The sequence below is a fragment of the Carcharodon carcharias genome, chromosome 18 (assembly GCF_017639515.1).
Source record: "Carcharodon carcharias isolate sCarCar2 chromosome 18, sCarCar2.pri, whole genome shotgun sequence".
Lineage (NCBI taxonomy): Eukaryota > Metazoa > Chordata > Chondrichthyes > Lamniformes > Lamnidae > Carcharodon > Carcharodon carcharias.
Genome location: NC_054484.1, coordinates 58,218,467 through 58,239,492, shown reverse-complemented (window position 1 = coordinate 58,239,492; position 21,026 = coordinate 58,218,467). Strand labels below are relative to the sequence as shown.

Sequence of the window (21,026 nt, the reverse complement as noted above, 5' to 3'; positions counted from 1 at the left end):
TGGGCTGCAGCGGTTCAAGAAGGCACAACTAGGGATGGGTAATAAATGCTGGCCTAGCCAGCGACGCCCACACTCCATCAATGAATTTTTAAAAAGCAGGCTCAGTGGGTTGAATGGCCTACTCCTATTCCTATGTTCCTATGCTCTGCATGCCTGGAGTGTGGCCTCCCTTAGTACAATCTACTTATGTAAAGCTGGATTTTCAGCAACAACACCAGTGAAAACTAAGTACTGAGCTAGGATGAACATCGACCAGGACATGCACATGTGCTTGTCGAAAGTACCTCAATGTCTTGACAGAATTGTTGCTCAGGCCAGCAAAATGTTCATGTTAAGTAAAGCAAATATATATATTATATATATATATATATATGTTTAATTATATAACTAACTTTTAAACATAAAATAATTGTTACAGAGGGTCCATGGAAGTTTTATAACACTGAAGGGAGTCTTACAAACCCCTGCCATAGGGCATCTGGAGGTTTTAGCACATGCAGACCTTTCGTACACTCCTGAACCTGTTTGATCATCGGGGGGTTTTCAATTGGCTATAAAATTAGTGTAAGTTGAAGATGCATGGAACCTCAGCATCAAGGAGGAAATATGGAGGTTTACCATTGCATCCTACTACTTAAAAAATTCTCAGATCCGTAGGGAGTTCAAGGATCTCCAGTGTGCGTAGACAGCCTGTGCTTACAGTTACAAAATAATCATGCTTTCTATTCAAGAGATCTATACAGCAGCAACCCTGGAGATGAAATTTCTCCCGCTAATTGTCAGAAAAACATTAGTGTGAGAGCTCTTGTTCCCATGGTTCTTTCATAACAGACTTCTTGCCTACCACTATTGCAGTATTTATACCAGGGTTTTGCTCAATGCAAATAATCCTTTCAGTAGGGAGATATCTCTTATACCTGGGTACCAAATTAACAGTCAACAACTACAAAAATAATGACATGGCTAGGTATGATCAAGCCAATTATATTTGTATTATATGGCATCTGCTCAACATACATCTGTAATAAGTCTAATTTCTGTGGAAAATTCCAAATATATTTATACAATTGTGCCACTTCTTATAGAAGATTAAAAAAACTACAGCCTGTTTATAAAACACATATTAATTGGCCATTTCCTAACCAATACCTAGTAGTTATTCAAATACAAATAAATATTATCAATGCATTTAAGAAATTGTTTGTTGAAATAATGTTTCTTTCCACAGATTTAAGTGTGTCCACTATCATCTTGTACACTGTTCTCACTCTAATGGCTGTTATTGCAAATCTTGTGTATTTTGAGGAAGTTATCTACCTGATAAGAAAAGTCCCTGCTACAAACCAGAGAGCGACTATTATGTGGGTCAGCGGAATTTCATCTGTAAGTACATTCGACAATATCTAGCTGAGAAATTCATCCTCTACCTGTTTTCAGGAATTATCTTCAATTTTCCATTAGGTTTCGAAAATCTCCCTTTTTCTACTTTGCTATACTTCTCCCAAGGGTTTTCATATTGAAAAGTCACCTGGTCACATAAATTGTATCGGCAAAACTTGGAATTCTGTTTTAAAAACTGTGACCCTAAAATAGTTGAGGAATATTAACACTTTGTGTGTTTGCTTGAAAATCCTCTCTCTCCCCTCATCCATTTTATCAGGATATGAACACGTTTATTTTAAACAGATTAACATCCGCAATAAAGTAAAGGACAAAGAAATTTCAAGCATATCTGTTAAATGTTAATATCTTGTCATCTCTTGATGTCCTGTTGAAATTTCCTTATGATTGCTCAATATAGTATTTTAAATAACAATGCAAGTGGAAGCTACTGACAAAGAAAATAAACAGTAGATTCTGAATAACAACATAATTGCTAAATTTTAAAGTATGAGCTACCTATCTAAAATGTGACTAATCAGCCAAAATCATTGTGCCTTACACATCATTAGACATCTTCCTATTCACAAATACCTATTCAGGAATTAACTGTATCTTCATACACACAATTTGGAAACTCTGAAAATGTTGCAAATACTTAATAGATCTGGCAGCATCCGTGCAGAGATAACAGTTAATGTTCTGATGAAAGTCACTGACCTGAAACGTTAACTCTGTTTCTCTCCCCACAGATGCAACCTGCTAAATATTTCCATATTTACTGTTTTTATTTCAGATTTCCAGCATCTACAGTATCCTGTTTTTGTATTTGGAAACTCTGTTTTACAACATTTAAGAATGTTAATTTTTGAAAAATCAATAAGTAACAATGTCTTTATATTTTTGTTTCAGGTGATAGCATCTACATCTTGTGTTGGGATGTGGATCCCTCTAGCATCAATTATCACAGATTTGACAACAGCAGTGTATGTATTTCTTTTGAGTTTTCTATTGCTCTTAGTATACATTAAATTTTAATTGTCTACCGTTAAATTTTGGGAAGTGGAACTGGCTTGAAATTACATACTGTCTACAGCAAGGAATCAAGAGCCTTTCAATCAACCCCTTCAGTTTAGTACAAAGAAAAATATGTTCATGGTCACTGCAGGTGGAATTGGATGAGCTCTGTTTCTATAATGCCTCTGATGTGATGTTTTCAAGTACAAAACGAAAGAAACAACAGATAAGAGCTACCAATAAATGTGCAACTGTGTCCCTTTACATTATGAGCTATACAATAATAATTGATTCATTTAGTAACGAGATTGGTAATGTACAGCTTTAAAGTTTATATACCTGAAATGGGTAATTTCACTATTTTAAACTGGTTAAAATCTGTGCTAAAATAAAGAAAATTTCAAACAAATGCGCTAAACGTTTCTATGTTACTATTCCTTGGTGTAATTTCCAGAACTTACTGCTCCAATTAGGAGGCTCTACTTGCAGGGAAGTTGAATTGGAGATGGGGTAACCACTCAACAGACCTAATTCTCTGAGCCATGCTCTCAACAAGTGTGGATCCCCTCTTGGAGTACAGAATCACAAAATTATCCTCCAAGTGACAAAATTGGCATAATTTTCTAGTATTCTTAGCAAAATACTTATTTCATTCATCTTATCCTCCCTTCCTGGTTCTCTGCCAGGCAAGCATACAACCTGCTCCCAGACATATGTTGCTGCTAAGAAGTGCATAAGAGTAAGTTAGTGATGAATGTCTTTCCAATTTCCCCTTTAAACTAAGGACAGCTTTAGGTTTCAGTTTGACATATCCCGACAATAAAACAGGTGAGATTGACAATTCAATGGTGTTTGGAAATCACGGGTGCAAGTTTACATCCCATCGCTTTGTGGACATCCACCATTCTGCCAACTTCAACTATTTTGTTTTCAACAAGTTAGCTCTGATATCTCTTGACAATGGAGTTTTGCGCTCTTGGTGGGGCATGATTCATTTCTCCTCTTAATTAATATTAGAGCTAGCAACATGCACAGCAATGATAGGGGAGAAATCTTCCAAAGGGCTCACAATCCATTGTAATAATTAATGAGTGGGATGGAACTTCGCAGGGGAAGCTCTTTTACTGACTAACAGTTATCAGTTACTGACTAGAAATATTTTCAGCATGAATCATAAGGCCCTCTTCAGCGGCAGACGAGCAGGAACCCCCAGAGAAATTCATGGGCATGGTAACAGAGTCATTTTAAAATATTCAGGATAAAGCTACAACTAGGAAGAATACAAAATCATTTAAGTGAACAATATTTTGCAGGATAAATTTCTTGGATATTTTTATTATCTCTACAGGTACTTTGCAATTGTTATCCACAAGTTCCAGGAGATGATGATAGAAGAATTCGGAGGTGATGCAGCTTTCCTGAAACATTGTGAAAATACTCTTGTCACAATTAGTACAGGGCCCTGTTGTTGCTGCTGCCCATGTTTACCTGCTGTAAAGACTTCAAGGTGAGCTGTAGATTTGATTGAGAAAAACGTTCTTGGAACTATGGCCTGCTATTTCTGTAACTGACACATACTGTATATTCTGAGTTATTGAACTTGAGTTGATAAGTGACGGAGTGACAAATGTTTCATCAGTTTAATTCAGGATCTGGGTCATAATCCAATCTACAATGATGGAATGAGCCGGGCTCTCTTTGTTAACTGGGGGAGCTGATGGCATAGTGGTATTGTCACTGGACTCATGATCCAGAAACCCATGGTAATGCTTTGGGGACCTGTGTTCAAAACCTGCCATGGCAGATGGTGGAGTTTGAATTCAATAATAAACCTGGAATTAAAAGTCTAATGAAAACCATATTTGATTGTTGTAAAAACCCATCTGGTTCACTAATGTCCCTTTAGGGAAGGAAATCTGCCACCCTTGCCTGGCCTACAGGTTGACTCTTAAGTTCCCTCTGAATGCCCTAGCCACTCAGCAGTATCAAACTGCTACAAAGTCTCAAAAAAGATATGAAACCAGACAGACTACCCAGCATTGACCTAGGCACCAGAAACAGCAACAGCAAACTCAGCCCTGTTAACCCTGCAAAGTCCACATTAGCAACATCTGGGGATTTGTGCCAAAATTGGAAGAGTTTGTCTCACAAACTATTTAAGCAACAGCCTGAGCATCATAGTCATCCTCATGGAATCATATCTTACAGATAATGTCCCAAACACCACCACATCACCATCAGAGGTGGCATACAGTCGGACGGAGTTGCCCTGGGAGTCCTCAACATCGACTTGGACCCCATAAAGTCAAACATGGGCAAGGAAACCTCCAGCTGATTACCAATTACTGCCCTTCCTCAGCTAAATACCGCTTGGAGGAAACACTGAGGTGGCAAGGGTGCAGAATGTACTCTGGGTGGGGGACTTCAATGTCCATCACCAAGTGTGGCTCGGTGGCAACACTCCTGACTGAGCTGGCCAAGTCCTAAAGGACATAGCTGCTAGACTGGGTCTGCGACAGGTGGTGAGGGAACCAACAAGAGGGACAAACATATTTGACCTCATCCTCACCAACCTGCCTGCCACAGATGCATCTGTCAATGACAGTATCGGTAGGAGTGACACTGTACAGTCATTGGGGAGATGAAGTTCCGCCTTCACATTGAGGATACCCTCCATCGTGTTGTGTGGCACTACCACCATGCTAAATGGGATAGATTTTAAACAGATCTAACAACTCAAGATTGGGCATCTATGAGGTGCTGTGGGCCATCACAACAGCAGAATTGTACTCAAACACAATCTGTAACCTCATGACCTGGCATATCTCCCATGCTACCATTACCATCAAGCCAGGGAATCAACCCTGGTTCAATGAAGAGTGCAGGAGGGCATGCCAGGAGCAGCACCAGGCATACGTAAACATGATATGTCAACCTGGTGAAGCTATAACACAGGACTACTTGTGTGCCAAGCAGGGTAAACAGCAAGTGGTAGACAGAGCTAAGCGATCCCACAACCAACGGATCAGATCTAAGCTCTCCCATCCTGCCACATCCAGTCGTGAATGGTGGTGGATAATTAAACAGCAGGCTCCACAAATATCCCCATCCTCAATGATCAGGGAGCCCAGCACATCATTGCAAAAGAAAAGGCTGAAGCATTTGCTACAATCTTCAGCCAGAAGTGCCGAATGGTTGATCCATCTCAGCTCCCTCCAGAGGTCCTCAGCATCACATTTCCAGTCTTCAGCAAATTCAGTTCACTCCACGTGATAGAAAGGAATGGCTGAAGGGACTGGATATTGCAAAGGCTATGGGCCTTAACGATATTCTGGCAATAGTACTGAAGACTTGTGCTCCTGAGCTTGCCGCACCCCTAGCCAAGCTGTTCCAGTACAGCTACAGTGCTGGCATCTACTCGGCTATGTGGAAAATTGCTCAGGTATGTTCTATACACAAAAAGCAGGACAAATCCAACCTGGCCAATTACCGCCCATCAGTCTACTCTCCATCATCAGCAAAGTAATGGAAGGGGTTATCAACAATATTATCAAGTGGCACTTGCTTAGCAATAACCTGCTCATTAACACTCAGTTTGGGTTCCGCCAGGGCCATTCAGCTTCTGACCTCATTGCAACCTTGGTGCAAACATGGACAAAAGATTACCCCCTGATGTTCAATGGTATTACCGTCACTGAATCCCCTTCTTTCAACATCCTGGGGGTTACCATTGGCTAGAAACTGAACTGGACTAGCCATATAAATACCGTGGCTACAAGAGCAGGTCAGAGACTGCGACGAGTAACTCACCTCCTGACTCCCCAAAGCCTGCCCACCATCTACAAGGCACAAGTCAGGAGTGTGATGGATTACCCCCCACTTGCCTGGATGGGTGCAACTCCTACAACACTCAAGAAGATTGACACTGTCCAGGACAAAGCAGCCCGGTTGATTGGCACCCCATCCACAAACATTCACTCCGTCCACCACCAATGCACAGTAGCAGCAGTGTGTACCATCTACAAGATGCACTGCAGGAATTCACCAAAGCTCCTTAGGCAGCAACTTCCAAACCCACAACCACGACAATCTAGAAGGACAAGGGCAGCAGATGCATGGAAACATTGCACCTAGAAGTTCTCCTCCAAGCCACTCACCACACTGACTTGGAAACATATTACTGTTCCTTCTCTGTCGCTGGGTCAAAATCCTGGAACTCCCTTCCTAACAGCACTGTGGGTGTACCTACAGCACAAGGACTGCAATGGTTCAAGAAGGCAACTCACCACCACCTTCTCAAGGGCAACTTGGGATGGGCAATAAATGCTGGCCCACCCAGTGAAGCCCACATCCTGTGAATGAATGAAAAAAAAACTGTTTGAAATGAGGCTACTTGATACCAACTTAGTCCATTGATGGTCCAGAAAAATAAAATTCTGATAAATTTTCATGTCTGAAATGGAACGCAGGAAAAGGAGTAAGCCCCCTCATGCTGTTCAGTTAGATCATGGCTGAAATGTAGCACAACTCTATTTAACCCCCTCCTTTGATATCATATCTCTTAATACCCATACCTAACAAAAAAAATCTATCAATCTCAGTTTTGAAATTTTCAATTAACCCACCCAACCTCACCATCATTTTGGGAGCGAGTTCCAGACTTCCATTGCTCTTTGTAAATGGGAATGTTGCACTGATGCAGTGAGATGTTCTTGTATGTTTGGGGATGAAGACATATTAGGGCTTTGTAAATGAAAACTTAACTCTTCTTCTCATCTATAATATACTTGACCGTGAAATATTTTATGCTGACAGTAAAAATATCGGAAAAGTCTTCCAGTCCCCAACTTCTATTTTATCTCTATTTTAGCTCTATTCTCAGTTCCTTTTTTGAGAGCATATTTACATTGAAGTGCAGTTCTGAGAAGATGGGCAATCTTTGACATCTTACCAGAATGATCATTTTTCACCTCTAAGTGTAGATGGTGAGCATTAATAGGATATTTGTCCAAGGAGGGCATCACATAAACCTTGATCTTGTTCTCACCTAATGTTCACACACACTGGGCTTTCCAGAAGAGATGACTGAACAACAATAGAGTCAAAATATTACCTGCATTTTGCTTTCCTTGGCCCATATACACTAAAGTGATTGCAACCGCATTATCATTCACTTGATAATGAGTAAATTTGATTCCTGATTTTGACAGGTTCTGATCACATCAGAAGTAATAGCCGGAATTTTACAGGGCAGTGGTGGCCTGGTCCACTAGCTGGAAAGTAGGGGGCAGCTGATCATGGAAGCCTCAACTGCATTTTACATTCATCAAGTAGTTAATTGCCTAGATTTGCGGCTTCTGCCCCTTTCCTGCCCCTGAGAACTGCCAGTTAATCAAATGACTGGCAACTCTTCAGTCCCAGCGGTGCCACTGGCAGCAGGCCAGGAACAGCCACCAAGAAGGAGGCCTTAAGAATCAAGATAAATCTGGTGAGGCTTGCTTGAGCCTACCATTTAGGCAGGCCCCGGTGAGGGGGGTAGGGTCACTCATGAGGGTGGGAGGGATGTCTTTCAGTATAGGTGGTCTGTGCTCCCCCCACCCCAGGGGGCCTTCATGGGCCACAGGGTGTCCAACCAGGAGGGTCCCCCCAAACCCCGAGCTTGTAGGAGGGCGGCCAGATAATAATCAAGTGTCAGGAAGAGGCCCTTAAGTGGCCCTTTATTGGCCTCCCAGCATGCTCCCTAAGGTCCTATATAATCCCAGCCAAAATTTGATTATATCTGTAAGCCATAAAGTGGAGCCTCCTGATGCACTGATATGTAATGTTACATAGTTATAAAGATGGGTTCTTCTGACATAGTATTTCATATGGTGAGCTGTTAATCATCATCAAACAATGTGTACTGTTGGTTCCAAAGGAAAAATCAACTGATTCTAATCTTGGCACAGTTCACAGTGGCTACTTTACATTGGCTTTGTGAAATGGTTAGAAATATATAGGTTGGCGCTCTGTCATTTCAAAGAATATATTTAATGGTATGTTAATAGAATGTTCCATACAGAAGGAGGCCATTTTATATTGTTAAGATACAGAGTTGAAGGACATTGTTCAATTATTTACATACTGCATTTATAAAGAGAGACTGCATGACTGGTGGGTTTCCTCAGGAGCTGGAGTGCATCATTGACACCCAAAGCGACATTTTGATTTAGTTAGATGAGTTTCCTTTGGAGTTTTGCTCCTGTTACAGTGTTCCTTTAAGGGGCTATCAATTTAATTTACTTCGTTAATTTGCCCATTTGTTTATTTGTAATGCTCATAAGAGTATAAAGAGTGAATGCTGGGACATGGGGGAAATAGATAGAAAGCAAAGATATGTAATGCTGCGTTTAATTTAAAAATCTGTTACCAAGAAAAGTATAAGTGTTTAGTTTCATACTTAACCATGTGGCTTGGGTCAATTTAACAAATATGGCATTGGGATAAATAGAAAGCTGGATGGTGAGTAAGGAATCTTAATTTTTTAAAAATCTTTTTGTAACAATCTAATTATGTTTGTAGTTAGCATTTAACTGAAATCTACAGTTTAAATTCTAAAGTTCCCAGCCTTAAGCAGGGTTTCACTGGGTAAGCAGTTGGGCTCAGTTAATTAAATAAGCAGCTGAAACTGGTTCCCCTGTAACAGCCAGCTTTTGTCTTAGGAGCATATAAAGCCAGCCAATGTAACTCATATTGAGTTAAAACAATTAAACCAAATTAACAAAATTGGGATAAATCAGGCACAGCCCCTAATTTAGGTCAGCTGTAAAACCAAGAACAAAGTTTAAAGGAACCTTACAAACTTTAAACCAAAATGTGATAAAAGGGGTCGATAAAGCACCCCTAGCCAGCCAATGTAGTGTGACTTAGAATAGAATGCTGGGAATTGGGTGATTGTAGAAGTAGAAGTGTCCTTTGCTTTTGGCATTTGATAACATGAGAGGAGCAGTAGCCTTGAAGAGCAAGGGGAACCAGGCCCCAGAACAGAGTGGGACTGAGAGCCAGCACAAGGTTGCTACTGTCTAGTCTTTAAAATAAAAATTAGTCTTTAGTTTTGATTAAGTAATCTTTAAAGTCTAAGCAGTAAAGTCCCTAGTATATATTTAATATTCCTTAAGCTAGAGGAAATAAAAGGGGGCAATTTAAGGGTATGTCATGACAGGGCAGCTTGGTCACATAGAATGCTCCTCCTGTGTGATGTGGGAAGTCAGGGACAATTTCAGTGTCCAGGGTGATCATGTATGCAGGAAGCGTCTCCAGTGCAGCTACTTGATCTGTGTTTTGGAGCTGGAGCTGCTGTTGGAGTCACTGTGGAGCATCCCTCATGCTGAGATCTTCCTTAATAGCATGCACAGTGAAGTGATCACACCACAGGTGAAGAATGCACAGGTAGAAAGGAAATGGGTGACTACCAGATAGCGTATAAGCACTGGGCAGGTAGTGTAGGAGTCCTCTGGGTCCATCTTCCTCTCTAATAGATTTTCTGTTTTGGATACTGCTGTGGGAGATGGTTTCTCAGGGGAATGCAACAACAGCCAAGTCTGTGGCACCATGAGCTCAGCTGCACAATTTTTGGCGGCGGGCGGGGGGTGTGGGGGGGGTGGGGTGGTGGTGGGGTGGTTGTTGGAGAGCAATAGTGATAGGGGATTCTATCGTAAGGGGTACTGATAGACTTTCCTGCAGCTGCAGACGTGACTTCAGGATGTTATGTTGCATCCCTGGTGCCAGGGTCAAGGATGTCACTGAGTGGTTGCAAGATGTTCTGAGAGGGGAGGGTGAACAGCCAGAGGTTGTGGCCCATATCCGTACCAATGACACAGGTAAAAAGAGGGATGAGGTCCTGAAAGCAGAATATAGGGAGCTAGGAAATAAATTAAAAAGCAGAACCTCAAAGATAGGAACCTCAAGATTACTTCCAGAGCCATGTGCTAGTGAGATCAGGATTGAAAGAGTAGACCATATAAATGTCTGGCTGGAGAGATGGTGTAGGAGGGAGGGATTTAGATTCCTGAGGTGATGGAACCTGTACAAGCTGGACAGGTTGCACCCCAGCAGGATTGGAACCAATGTCCTCGCAGGGTTATTTGCTAGTACTGTGGGTGAGGGTTTAAACTAAAGTGTCAGGGAGGTGGGAACCTGAGCTGGGAGAAAGAAGAGAGGGAAACAGACAGAAAAGTGGAAGGCAAAGGAAACAAGGGCTGGCAGCAAATAATGCTATAGTACAAAAAAATCCAAAGTTGAGTCATATAAAGTTGCTAGGAAAAATAGCAAGCCTGAGAATTGGAGCAGTTTAGAATTCAGCAAAGGAGGACCAAGAGGTTGATTTAAGAGGGGAAAAAATAGAGTATCAGAGTAAATTTGCAAGGAACATAGAAGTGGACTACAAATGCCTCTACAAGCATGTAAAAAGAAAAAGATTAGTAAAGACACATGTAGGTCCCTTACAGTCTGACACAGGAGAATTTATAATAGAGAACAAAGAAATGACAGAGCAACTATTTTAGTTCTTCTTTACGGAGGAAGACAGATAACTTCCCAGAAATACTAGGGAACCAATGGTCTAGTGAGAAGGAGTAATTGAAGGAAATTAGTTTTACTAAAACAATAGTGCTAGAGAAATTAATGGGACTGAAAGCCAATAAATCCCCAAAGCCTGATGATGTACATCCCAAGGTACTAAAGAAGGTGGCCATGCAAATAGTGGATGCATTGGTTGTCATCTTCCAAAATTCTCTAGATTCTTGAGTAGTCCAGGAAGATTGGAGGGTGGCAAATGTGACCCCACTATTTAAAAAAAGGAGGGAGGGAGAAAACAGGAAATTGTAGACCAGTTAGCCTAACATCAGTGGTAGGGAAAATGCTAAAGCCTATTATAAAGGATGTGATAACAGGACACTTAGAAAATATCAATGGGATTAGACAAAGTCAACATGGATTTATGAAAGGGAAATCATGTTTGACAAACCTACCGGAGTTTTGAGGACGTTACTAGGAGAATAGGTAAGGGAGAACCAGTGGATGTGATGTATTTGGATTTTCAGAAAGCTTTTGATGAAATCCCATGTAAGAGGTTAGTGTGCAAAATTAAAGTGCATGGGATTAGGGGTAATGTACTGGCATGGGTTGAGAACTGGTTAGCAGACAGAATAGGAATAAATGGGTCTTTTTCAGAGTGGCAGGTGGTGACTAGTGGGGTCAGTGGATCAGTGCTTGGGCCCCAGCTATTCACAATATATATCGATGATTTGGATGAGAGAACAAAATGTAATATTTTCAAGTTGGCTGACGGCACAAATCTAGGTGGGGATGTGAATGGTGAGGGGAATGTTAAGAGGCTTCAAGGCGATTCAGACAGGTTGAGCAAGTGGGCAAATATGTAGCAGATACAGATAAGTTTGAAGTTTTCCACTTCGGTAGGAAAAGCAGAATGGCAGAGCATTATTTAAATGGTGATAGATTGGGAAATGTTGATGCACAAAGGGACCTGGGTGTCCTTGTACACCAATCACCTGAAAGCATGTACGCAGGTGCAGCAAGCAGTTAGGAAGGCAAATGGTATATTGCCTTGATTGCAAGAGGATTTGAGCACAGGAGCAAGGATATCTTACTGTAGCTGTACAGGCCCTTGGTGAGACCACACCTGGAGTAGTGTGCAGTTTTGGCCTCCTTACCCAAGAAAGGATATACTTGCCATAGAGAGAGTGCAGCATAGGTTCACCAGACTGATTGCTGGGATGACAGGTTTGCCATATGAGGAGAGATTGAGTCGATTTGGAGTTCAGAAGAATGAGAGAGCATCTCATTGAAACTTATAAAATTTTGACAGGGCTGGAAATACTGGATGCAGGGTTAATGTTTCCTGTGGCTGAACAAGGAGTTACAGTCTCAGGATACTGGGTAGGTGATTTAGGACTGATAAGGAAAAAATTTTTCGCTCAGAAGTGTGGTGCACCTGTGGAATTCTCTACCCCAGAAGGCTGTGAAGGCCAAGTAACTGAATATACTTAAGAAGGAAATTGATTTCTAGACTCTAAAGGCAACAAGGGGTATGGGGAGAGAGTGGGAGTATGGCATTGAGATAGGGGATCTGCCATGATCATACGGAATGGTGAAGCAGGCTTGAAAAACCTACTCCATTTCCATGTTTCTATGTTTCTAAGAAATAATCCACAAAAATGGAATTGTTGGCATTAGTACTTCTTTGGTAAATACTGGCTTAAGTGATTGAAACTATATATATTATACCAAATTTGTATGTTGGTATCCTTTTACCTTGGCAGGAGGCAAATGTCAAAAATAATACCGTCTTTCGACTGAGATATAGGCCTGAATTTTGTGCTCGTCAGGCGCGCGCAATTGGAGGGTCTGGGAGCGGATGGAAAACAGGCTCTCGACATCAATTGCCCCATGACTGCGATTTCATGCTGGCTGGCCAATTAATGGCCAGCCATTGTGAAATACACTCTGAGAAAGGCTCAGCACTGCCGGTGGGAGTGAGAAGAGGGTGGGTGCTGATGTCACTGCAGGTCTAGTTGAGCACTTCCACTGAGCTCCCTGAAGGCAGACAGATGGCTCAGGGAGCTGCAGACCTCTAAATAATAGAAGAAAGCGCAAAAAATATCCATGCAGCACAATCAAGCACCTGAAAGCATACCTCATAAAAATGCTGTTCCCAGATATTTATTTTCTTATTTAAGATCCTAATGGAGATTTCATCCTGCCCTTGGATGAAGAACTTAATGAAACGTGAATTCCGCCCACCTGTTCAGCCCATGCAACGAGCTAAAAATCTCATGGGCAATGTAAAGTTGCGGTCTGCAGGCTTTTTAATGACCTTAGTTGGCCCATTGATTGTCAGCAGGCACTGCTCCTGCTCCCGTGCATACCTGACGATCTCAATATCGCACCCATGTGAGATGACGTCGGGATGCATGCCTGATGTCTTTTCGCGCAATTTTACGTGGGTTCGGGTCAGGCACGTGTCTGACCTCAAAACGCAAGATTCAAGCCAATAAATCAAGGCCCCATCTGCTCTCGAATGGGCACAAGCTCCCAATACTATTTTGAAGAAGAACAGGGGTGTCATCCCCAGTGTCCTTCCCAATCTGTATCCCTGAATCAACATCACTACAAATAATATAACATTTCTGTTTGTGGGAGCTTGTTGTGTACAAATTGGATGCAGTGTTTCCTATATTACAACAGTGCCACACTTTGAACATGCTTAATTAGCTGTAAAGTGCTTTGAAATGTCCTGAGGTCATGAAATGCAATATATAAATGCAAGTCTTTTTTTTACAAAAAGCATCACAAGGTGCTTCTGAGTGTTCCAAGTTAAGTCATTTGTTAGATTAATGTGTTAAAAGTAAATGAAGATCTAAACTAACAACTTATAGTTGCCATTTTAAACTAATGCCTAAATATGTTAATGTCTTTCTTTTTAGGCGCCTGATGTTTATGCTGAAATTGGGAACATTTCAGCTCGCTTTCTTACGGCCAGTCCTAATGATCTTAACGTTAGTCCTTTGGGTGAATGGGACGTTCAGCCCGAATGATGTATGTTGTTTTTTTCCCTATTGAGCTAGATGCTAATACATGGATAGAATAAATAAAAATGTTGGTGATAAGTTGATATTTTAATTTACAGGATGGAAATTGACACACTTTGCTCTTTTTTTGAGCTGCTGCCTAAGCAGTTCATTTTTTAAAAGTTCACATTTGAGTTAATGCTGTCATTCTCTCTTGAAAAATACGCACTACTATTTCTCGGTGCCTCTATAGTGTCATATTCAGTGATGATGATTAAAAAGTGACTGTAAAGAGTGTTCTGAAGAAAGGATTGTGCTGACAGGGGAGAGGGTGTTGTAGTGGTAATGTTGCTGGACTAGTAATCCAGATACCCAGGCTAATGTTCTGGAGACATGGGTTTGAATCCTACCATGGCAGCATGGAATTTGAATTCAGTTAATAAAAAAAACACATAGAACATGGCCCATCTCCTGGGCCTCTGCCCTCACCCATTTCCCTCCCTCCCAGAACCACAATAGGGTCCCCTTTGTCCTCACTTATCACCCCACCAGCCTCTGCATTCAAAGGATCATCCTCTACCATTTCTGCCAACTCCAGCATGATGCCACCACCAAACACTTCCCTACTGTCAGCATTCTGTAGGGACCATTCCCTCTGGAACACCCTGGTCCACTCCTCCATCACCCCCAACACATCATCCCTTTCCCACAGCACCTTCCCTTGCAATCGTAGAAGTTGTAACACCTGCTCCTTTACCTCCTCCCCTCTCATCATCCAAGCCTCCAAACACTCCTTTCAGGTGAAGCAGCACTTCACTTGCACTTCCTCCAATTTAGTCTACTGCATTTGATACTCCCACTGTGGTCTCCCCTACACTGGGGAGACCAAACGCAGCCTGGATGACCGCTTTGCAGAACACCTCTGCAAGCATGACCCAGACCTCCCAGTCGCTTTCCATTTCAACACACCTTCCTGCTCTCATGCCCACATGTCCGTCCTTGGCCTGCTGCAATGTTCTAGTGAAGCTCAACGCAAACTGGAGGAACAGCACCTCATCTTCCGACTAGGCACTTTACAGCCTTCTGGACTTAACTTTGAGTTCAACAACTTCAGACCATGAACTCTGTCCTTTATCTTCACCCATTTTTAAATCCCTTTTTTAAAAAGTAATTTTAATTTTTATTCATTGTTTTATCCCCTTTTTAATCCCACTTTTTAAATCCCTTTAATTGCTTCTTCTGTCCTTTCTCAACCACTGCCCCCTCCCTCCACGACCACCCACCCTCCCAAAGACCATCTGTCACTTGTTCTACGTCATACTTTCACAGAGTGCTGACCCTTGTTCTGCTATTAACACACTCTGCTTTCTTACCTTTATACCACTATCAGCACATTTTTAAATCTTTACCACTACCATTAACACTCCCTTTGTCTTGTGTTCATGACATCTTTGTCAATCTCTCCTTAGCCCCCCCCCACCTATCACTGGCCTTCTTTCTAGCTTTACCTGCTCCACCCACCACACCCCTCCCCACCCACCTTAAACAATATAAATTCCATCACATTTCTACTCTTCTTCTGAAGAAGAGTCATTCGGACTCAACGTTAACTCTGTTTCTTTCTCCATAGATGCTGTCAGACCTGTTGAGGTTTTCCAGCTATTTCAGTTTTTGGTTTCAGATTTCCAGCAAACGTAGTATTTTGCTTTTATCTGGAATATGAATCTAGTCTCGGTAATGGTAACCCTGAAACTATCATCAATTGTCATAAAAACCCATCTGTTTCACTAATGTCCTTTAGGGAAGGAAATCTGCCATCCTTACCTGGTCTGACCTACATGTGGCTCTGAAATGCCCTAGCAAGCCACTCAGCTCAAAGGCATTTAGGGCCAGCGACACCAGCACTCCATGAAAGAATAAAGAAAAAAAAATGACAGTATACTGGCTTAGACCTCTAAATAACTCTCAACTTCACCATACCACACCTTGGAATATTGTCCAATACATAGCAGTATGTGTTCAAAACTGTTGTCCATTTACCTCTATGATGGGTTACCATCTCCGCTGTAGCAGTAATGTCTATATACCAACTGGAGCTTAGCCATTACTCCATAGTAGGCTGGTCTAATCTGCCCATTTCATGCTTGATTAAAAGCAATAAATAAAAACAAACTTATGGTATAGAACTGACAATAGTTAGGTGTATTTTCACTGAATGTAACAGTATATGATTTCTTATTTTACAGTTTTCTCCTAGTGGACCTGCAATATGGATTAACATTCTCCTTGGTATCTCCACAGTAGTTGCACTGTGGCCAGTTTCGATTGTTTTTAACAAAGTCAAAGGTGAACTTAGAAATCAGAAGATAATCCCCAAATTCATCCTTTTTAAGGTAGAATGTACTCTGCACCTTGCAGATACTTAAGCAACGTTTTTTATTTCTTATTTAAAAAGACCAAATGTTAGTTACCAGGCTGATTAGAACCTCACTAGATATGATGTATATGGTATAATTGGAGAAAATAAACAAAGTTATACAATATTAACTTTTTAAAACGTGTGTATAAAACAATAAGATTGATACAATTTTTTTAAAACTCTTGTTTATTGTAAAAATACATTATCCATTTGTGGAGATCTGTTTCCTATAAACTAAAATGAATAATCTTCCGTAACAGGAACTGGTTAACATATCTAAAGGGGAACCATTAATGGAAACCTCACTATGTTGCACTGGAGGTTATCCAGGCTGCCACCATGCTCTATTGTGCACTTCTAAAAGTGGAAAATCGCACACTGTTATAACAAATAGTTGAATTTATTTACATAGCCATCAATATGATTTATTTATTTAAGTGAATTACTTAAATTGTTCAAAAGAATGAATCCAAAATCCTAATTTCCTTCAACTGACTCTGTTGTGAAATTTTATCTGGTAAAAGTCCACAGAGCCAATTTGCTACCTTGACATGGAAATACCAACTCCTACCCAGGAATTGGAGACACAAGGGAAAAGCAAAACCTCCTGGGTTTCAAAGGCAGACTCTATAACGCTCTGTACATCTTTATAAGTAGATGTTCATGTGGTCAAATGTCACATCACTAAACCTCCAGGACTGCCTCCAACCAGAATTGGCAAGTCTATCCTCTCCCTGGTAGGGACCACAGAAGAAAAGAACAAATGATCCTGCAAAGGATCACAGACGGGCAGGTTTTTAAAAATAAGTAAACGCCTCGTGTAAGCCTAGGATCCAGAGCTGAATGCTGAAATGCAGGAGGCCAGTTGTTGCAACTCAAAGTATTCTAAAAAGAAAAGGAACATGAAAGGACAGGGTTATTACTTATTCTCCAATTTTTTCAAGGAAACAATTAAGATTGAGTTAAGTGGAATTTTCTTAGACTGTCATGCTGTATGTTCACATGCCGTCTGTGAATAAATCAGCTTAACAATTCATATCTGGTTTTGACTCACCAAAGGTTTGAGTCCCCCATTTCAAAGATTGGCAAAGCATTTATGAGGACAAGTGTTAAGTACACAACATCCAATTTGGATTGCAAAGCAACCTGATTGAATAATTAGAATTTGAGCTGTACAGGCACTCCTCAATGTAAGACTCTCTGTCTGTATACGGGATTGACCATCAGGATGTATCCCAGAGGATATTTAAGGTACACTTAACTTATAATGATCACCCTGCATTTGTCTGAGCTGTTTAGTGATCAGTTAAAAATAATTGGTTGGCTTGAGAAATTACAATTTGTTAAAGCGTATCATACAGGTTTAATTATCATGGTTGATATTATACTCAGTGATTTTAATTTTCTATTGTTTTTTCTGCAGATTTCATTCATTCTTAATCAACTCCAAGCTTTAATTATCAACATAACAGCAATGGCAGGCGGTATAGCCTGTGCACCCCCATTTTCACCCACAGCCAGAGGAGCATGTATGTGATTTAAAGATGCTATTATATTTTTAATCTATAATACACTAAATTTTTGCTTGAGGAGAGATCATTTAGATTTGTTATTATTTGTGAGTATTAATTTGTGATATCAGACAGATGTACAACAATGCTCTTTATTGGTCCTGTGCACTCTTACATTCCTAAGTGGTTCATTGTGGTTAGAGTAAAAACACATACCTTACAAATAGTTATGGTAATTTGATGTGTTGCAGCCCTGCTTGAAAATAAATAGATTAAATTTTTTTGACATATTCAATGTGCAAACAGGGTATTTTTTTTAACTAGCCAAGACTCCTCTAGCTTTAATGTCAAGTCAGAAATAGGGCTATAACACTAGCCTATTCTCCAACCTGTGCTCACCACTAGCAATCCTCCACAATGCCAGCAGAGCCTCACAAAATTGCGCTAAGAATTATTTAACTTGTGCACAAATTGCCTAGGTAACCTCTATTCTAATTAATAGAGATCTTTTGCTTAAATGCCAAGCCACTCAACTAACTAATTACAGTTCAATTTTTTCCAGATATGAACCAGCAGCTTCTCATAATGGAGATGTTTATTATCACTTTGATATCACAAATTTACTACAGGAGGAAATACAATTTACAAGAAATAAATGAAATGCAACCCACAGTAAAAATACAAGATGCTCAAAACCACGTGAATGGTACCATAAAGGAAGGTGAAAGCTCACATGTGTAAAGCAATAATAAAACACCTTTTTCACAGCAAGAATTCATGTTATATCATAGTTTCTCAGTGATCGTTTGGGCCTCTTCCAATTGCCAGCCTGTCAACCCAATAGCTCAAATATATTTGCTTTGATTCTCAGCAATATTAACACTTACACAGGAGGCCTCTACTAAGCTCTTTGTCTCCGTTAGCAACTTCTTGGGGCTGTTCTTGTTGCTACCTGGTAATATCAGGGAGCATTGAGAAAAGAAGTAGAGGGGAGGGAAATAGGCCGGGAATCGGAACCACGGTCAGGCCATTGATATTTGCAGGAGTGTTTTGATTAGCAGGGATCAGGGAAGGGATATTTAGTAGGTCATGAGGTGATGGTAGGCCTTCCCTAGTAATTGTGCCCCTTTATTCATTTTGCTTTGTTCTCGGATCACTTTTGAGTATTTTTTGAGATGTTATTTGTGGAATTTATGAATCAGTAGTCCGTAGGGCTGGATTATATGTGCCCCTGCTAGTGGGTTTGAAGGCAGCTGGTGGAGTGGGGGGGGAGGAGGGGGGGGTGGTGGTGGTGTGTGTGGAGGGGGAGTGGGGGGGTGGGTGGCAGTGGCAAGTAAAATCCACAGCAGGTGCTGTGTCTTCCATCAACACTGCCCCTGCCCCCACTGCAATTAAATGGGAACAGAGGGAACCATCGGGCAGCCCATCAATCTTTAGGATAATTGAGGCCCTTAAGTGGCCAACTTATGGCCACTTAAGGGCCTCATAACTCAGGGAGAGACCGATGCCAGTCAGGAAGTCCAGCAGCTTTAGCTGCTCGGGCTAGTTTGAGGCAATGGGGAGAAGGATCTCATTTACAGGCCCCCTTGGCCCATTGAGGCATCCACCACAAGGTCATTTGCCCACTTCCCTGCCCCACCCCCCCCACCCCCACAACCTTCACCTGGCTCTCAAGCCCCATCACTCACACCCTCATCCACCCACCACACTCTCCCTCCCCTCACCAAAGCCTGCCAACTTGATCCTGGCAATACCCAGGACTTAACTGTCAGCCAGGGCTCCTCGACATGGTGAACTGCCTGCAGTCCCAACTGTGGCCACCGTTCCTGGCAGCAATGCTGGGCCTACAGAGCTGGTAGCCATCCGATTGGCTGGCAGCTCTCTAAGATGGGATTTCCTCCAGAAAGAGGCAGAAGTACTACCTCCAGCCACTTAACACTGCTCCCAGTGATAAATGGCCGTGGGCAGCCATCAGGATCATGATGCAGGCTCCCCACCCCCCAAATTTATAGCTGGAGCTGGTGGGGACTAAGTCACCCGATAAATTCAAGCCTTGGAAAAGTTCTGAGAGATTTTACTTTTATGGAGTTGTGACACTAAAAGCAACATTTATAAAATAATTAACCAATGTCAAAAACCTGCAAAATAGCATGTAAGAGGCAAAATCTATGAAATGTTATACTCAGCCACCTGAAAATGCCATAATTGTCATTGGGTAGCACTTTGAAAACATATTTTTCATTCAATGTGAAAATTGCAGCATACTGAGGCTGATTATTTGTATATTAAGGCTAGTTAAAATTAGATCTTTTAATACAAAAATTGAATGTTAATTTTTTTCCATTTTGTAGTACTGTACCTAATCATGGGAACTGATATTATCACATCTATTTGCTTTCATCAAAATCAACAACAGTTTTACAGAACAAATTGTTGAAATCTGATGCAAAATAAATATGTACTGCAAAACAGGACTGTCTTCTGCAAAGAAGTGATGTCAAATTAAAGTGGGTAACACGTCTATGGCTGTAAATAAAAGACGAGCAAACAATGTGTGAAAAAAGTGTCAACCAATTCACTGTATAATATTTTGATTATTTGCGTACATTCCTTACATATATACTTTTTTAACTTGTGCTTTGTACATTAGTTTTGTGTCTGTTAATAAAATTAATTTATTTTAAATTGTGGTAATCTAATGATTGAAAGAGACTATATAGCATGTTTACAAGCTCAGTACATCCCAAAGCACTTTATAGCCAATGAATTATAGTCATTTTTGTAATGCAGGAAAGTTGCCAGCCAAATTGTGTACAGCAAGATTGCTGCTGTTGTTGGACAAACAACAATGTGATAATGACTAGATAAATTGCTTTCATGAAGTTGATTGAGGAATAATATTGATCATGCAAAGTTCCCCTGCTCTTCTTAAAATAGTGCCTTAGGATCTTGTATGCACATCAGGCAGTGAAGTAGGAGCCTCAGTTTAACATTTCATTCCAAAACAAAGTACCTCCAACAGTGCATCACTCTTTCAGTACTTCATTGGAGTGGTACTCAAAAAAGGGAGCAGACCCATCAGGGCACAAGAATGCCTGCATCTCTTGAGCCACATGGAGCAGATGAACCTCA

The 21,026-nt window shown here is 41.0% G+C and overlaps 1 protein-coding gene across 1 annotated transcript in view; it reads left to right on the top strand.

Annotated features, from left to right (window-relative positions):
- The window catches only part of LOC121290456 (organic solute transporter subunit alpha-like), a 40,175-nt gene extending 21,540 nt beyond the window's left edge, over positions 1 to 18,635 (top strand). The window contains exons 2-8 of the mRNA XM_041210894.1: positions 1,229 to 1,383; positions 2,293 to 2,366; positions 3,746 to 3,904; positions 13,881 to 13,992; positions 16,211 to 16,357; positions 17,807 to 17,912; positions 18,457 to 18,635. Of these exons, the coding sequence (XP_041066828.1) occupies positions 1,229 to 1,383; positions 2,293 to 2,366; positions 3,746 to 3,904; positions 13,881 to 13,992; positions 16,211 to 16,357; positions 17,807 to 17,912; positions 18,457 to 18,635 (932 nt within the window). The remainder of the gene's footprint in view (positions 1 to 1,228; positions 1,384 to 2,292; positions 2,367 to 3,745; positions 3,905 to 13,880; positions 13,993 to 16,210; positions 16,358 to 17,806; positions 17,913 to 18,456) is intronic.
- Positions 18,636 to 21,026: the final 2,391 nt, after the last annotated feature.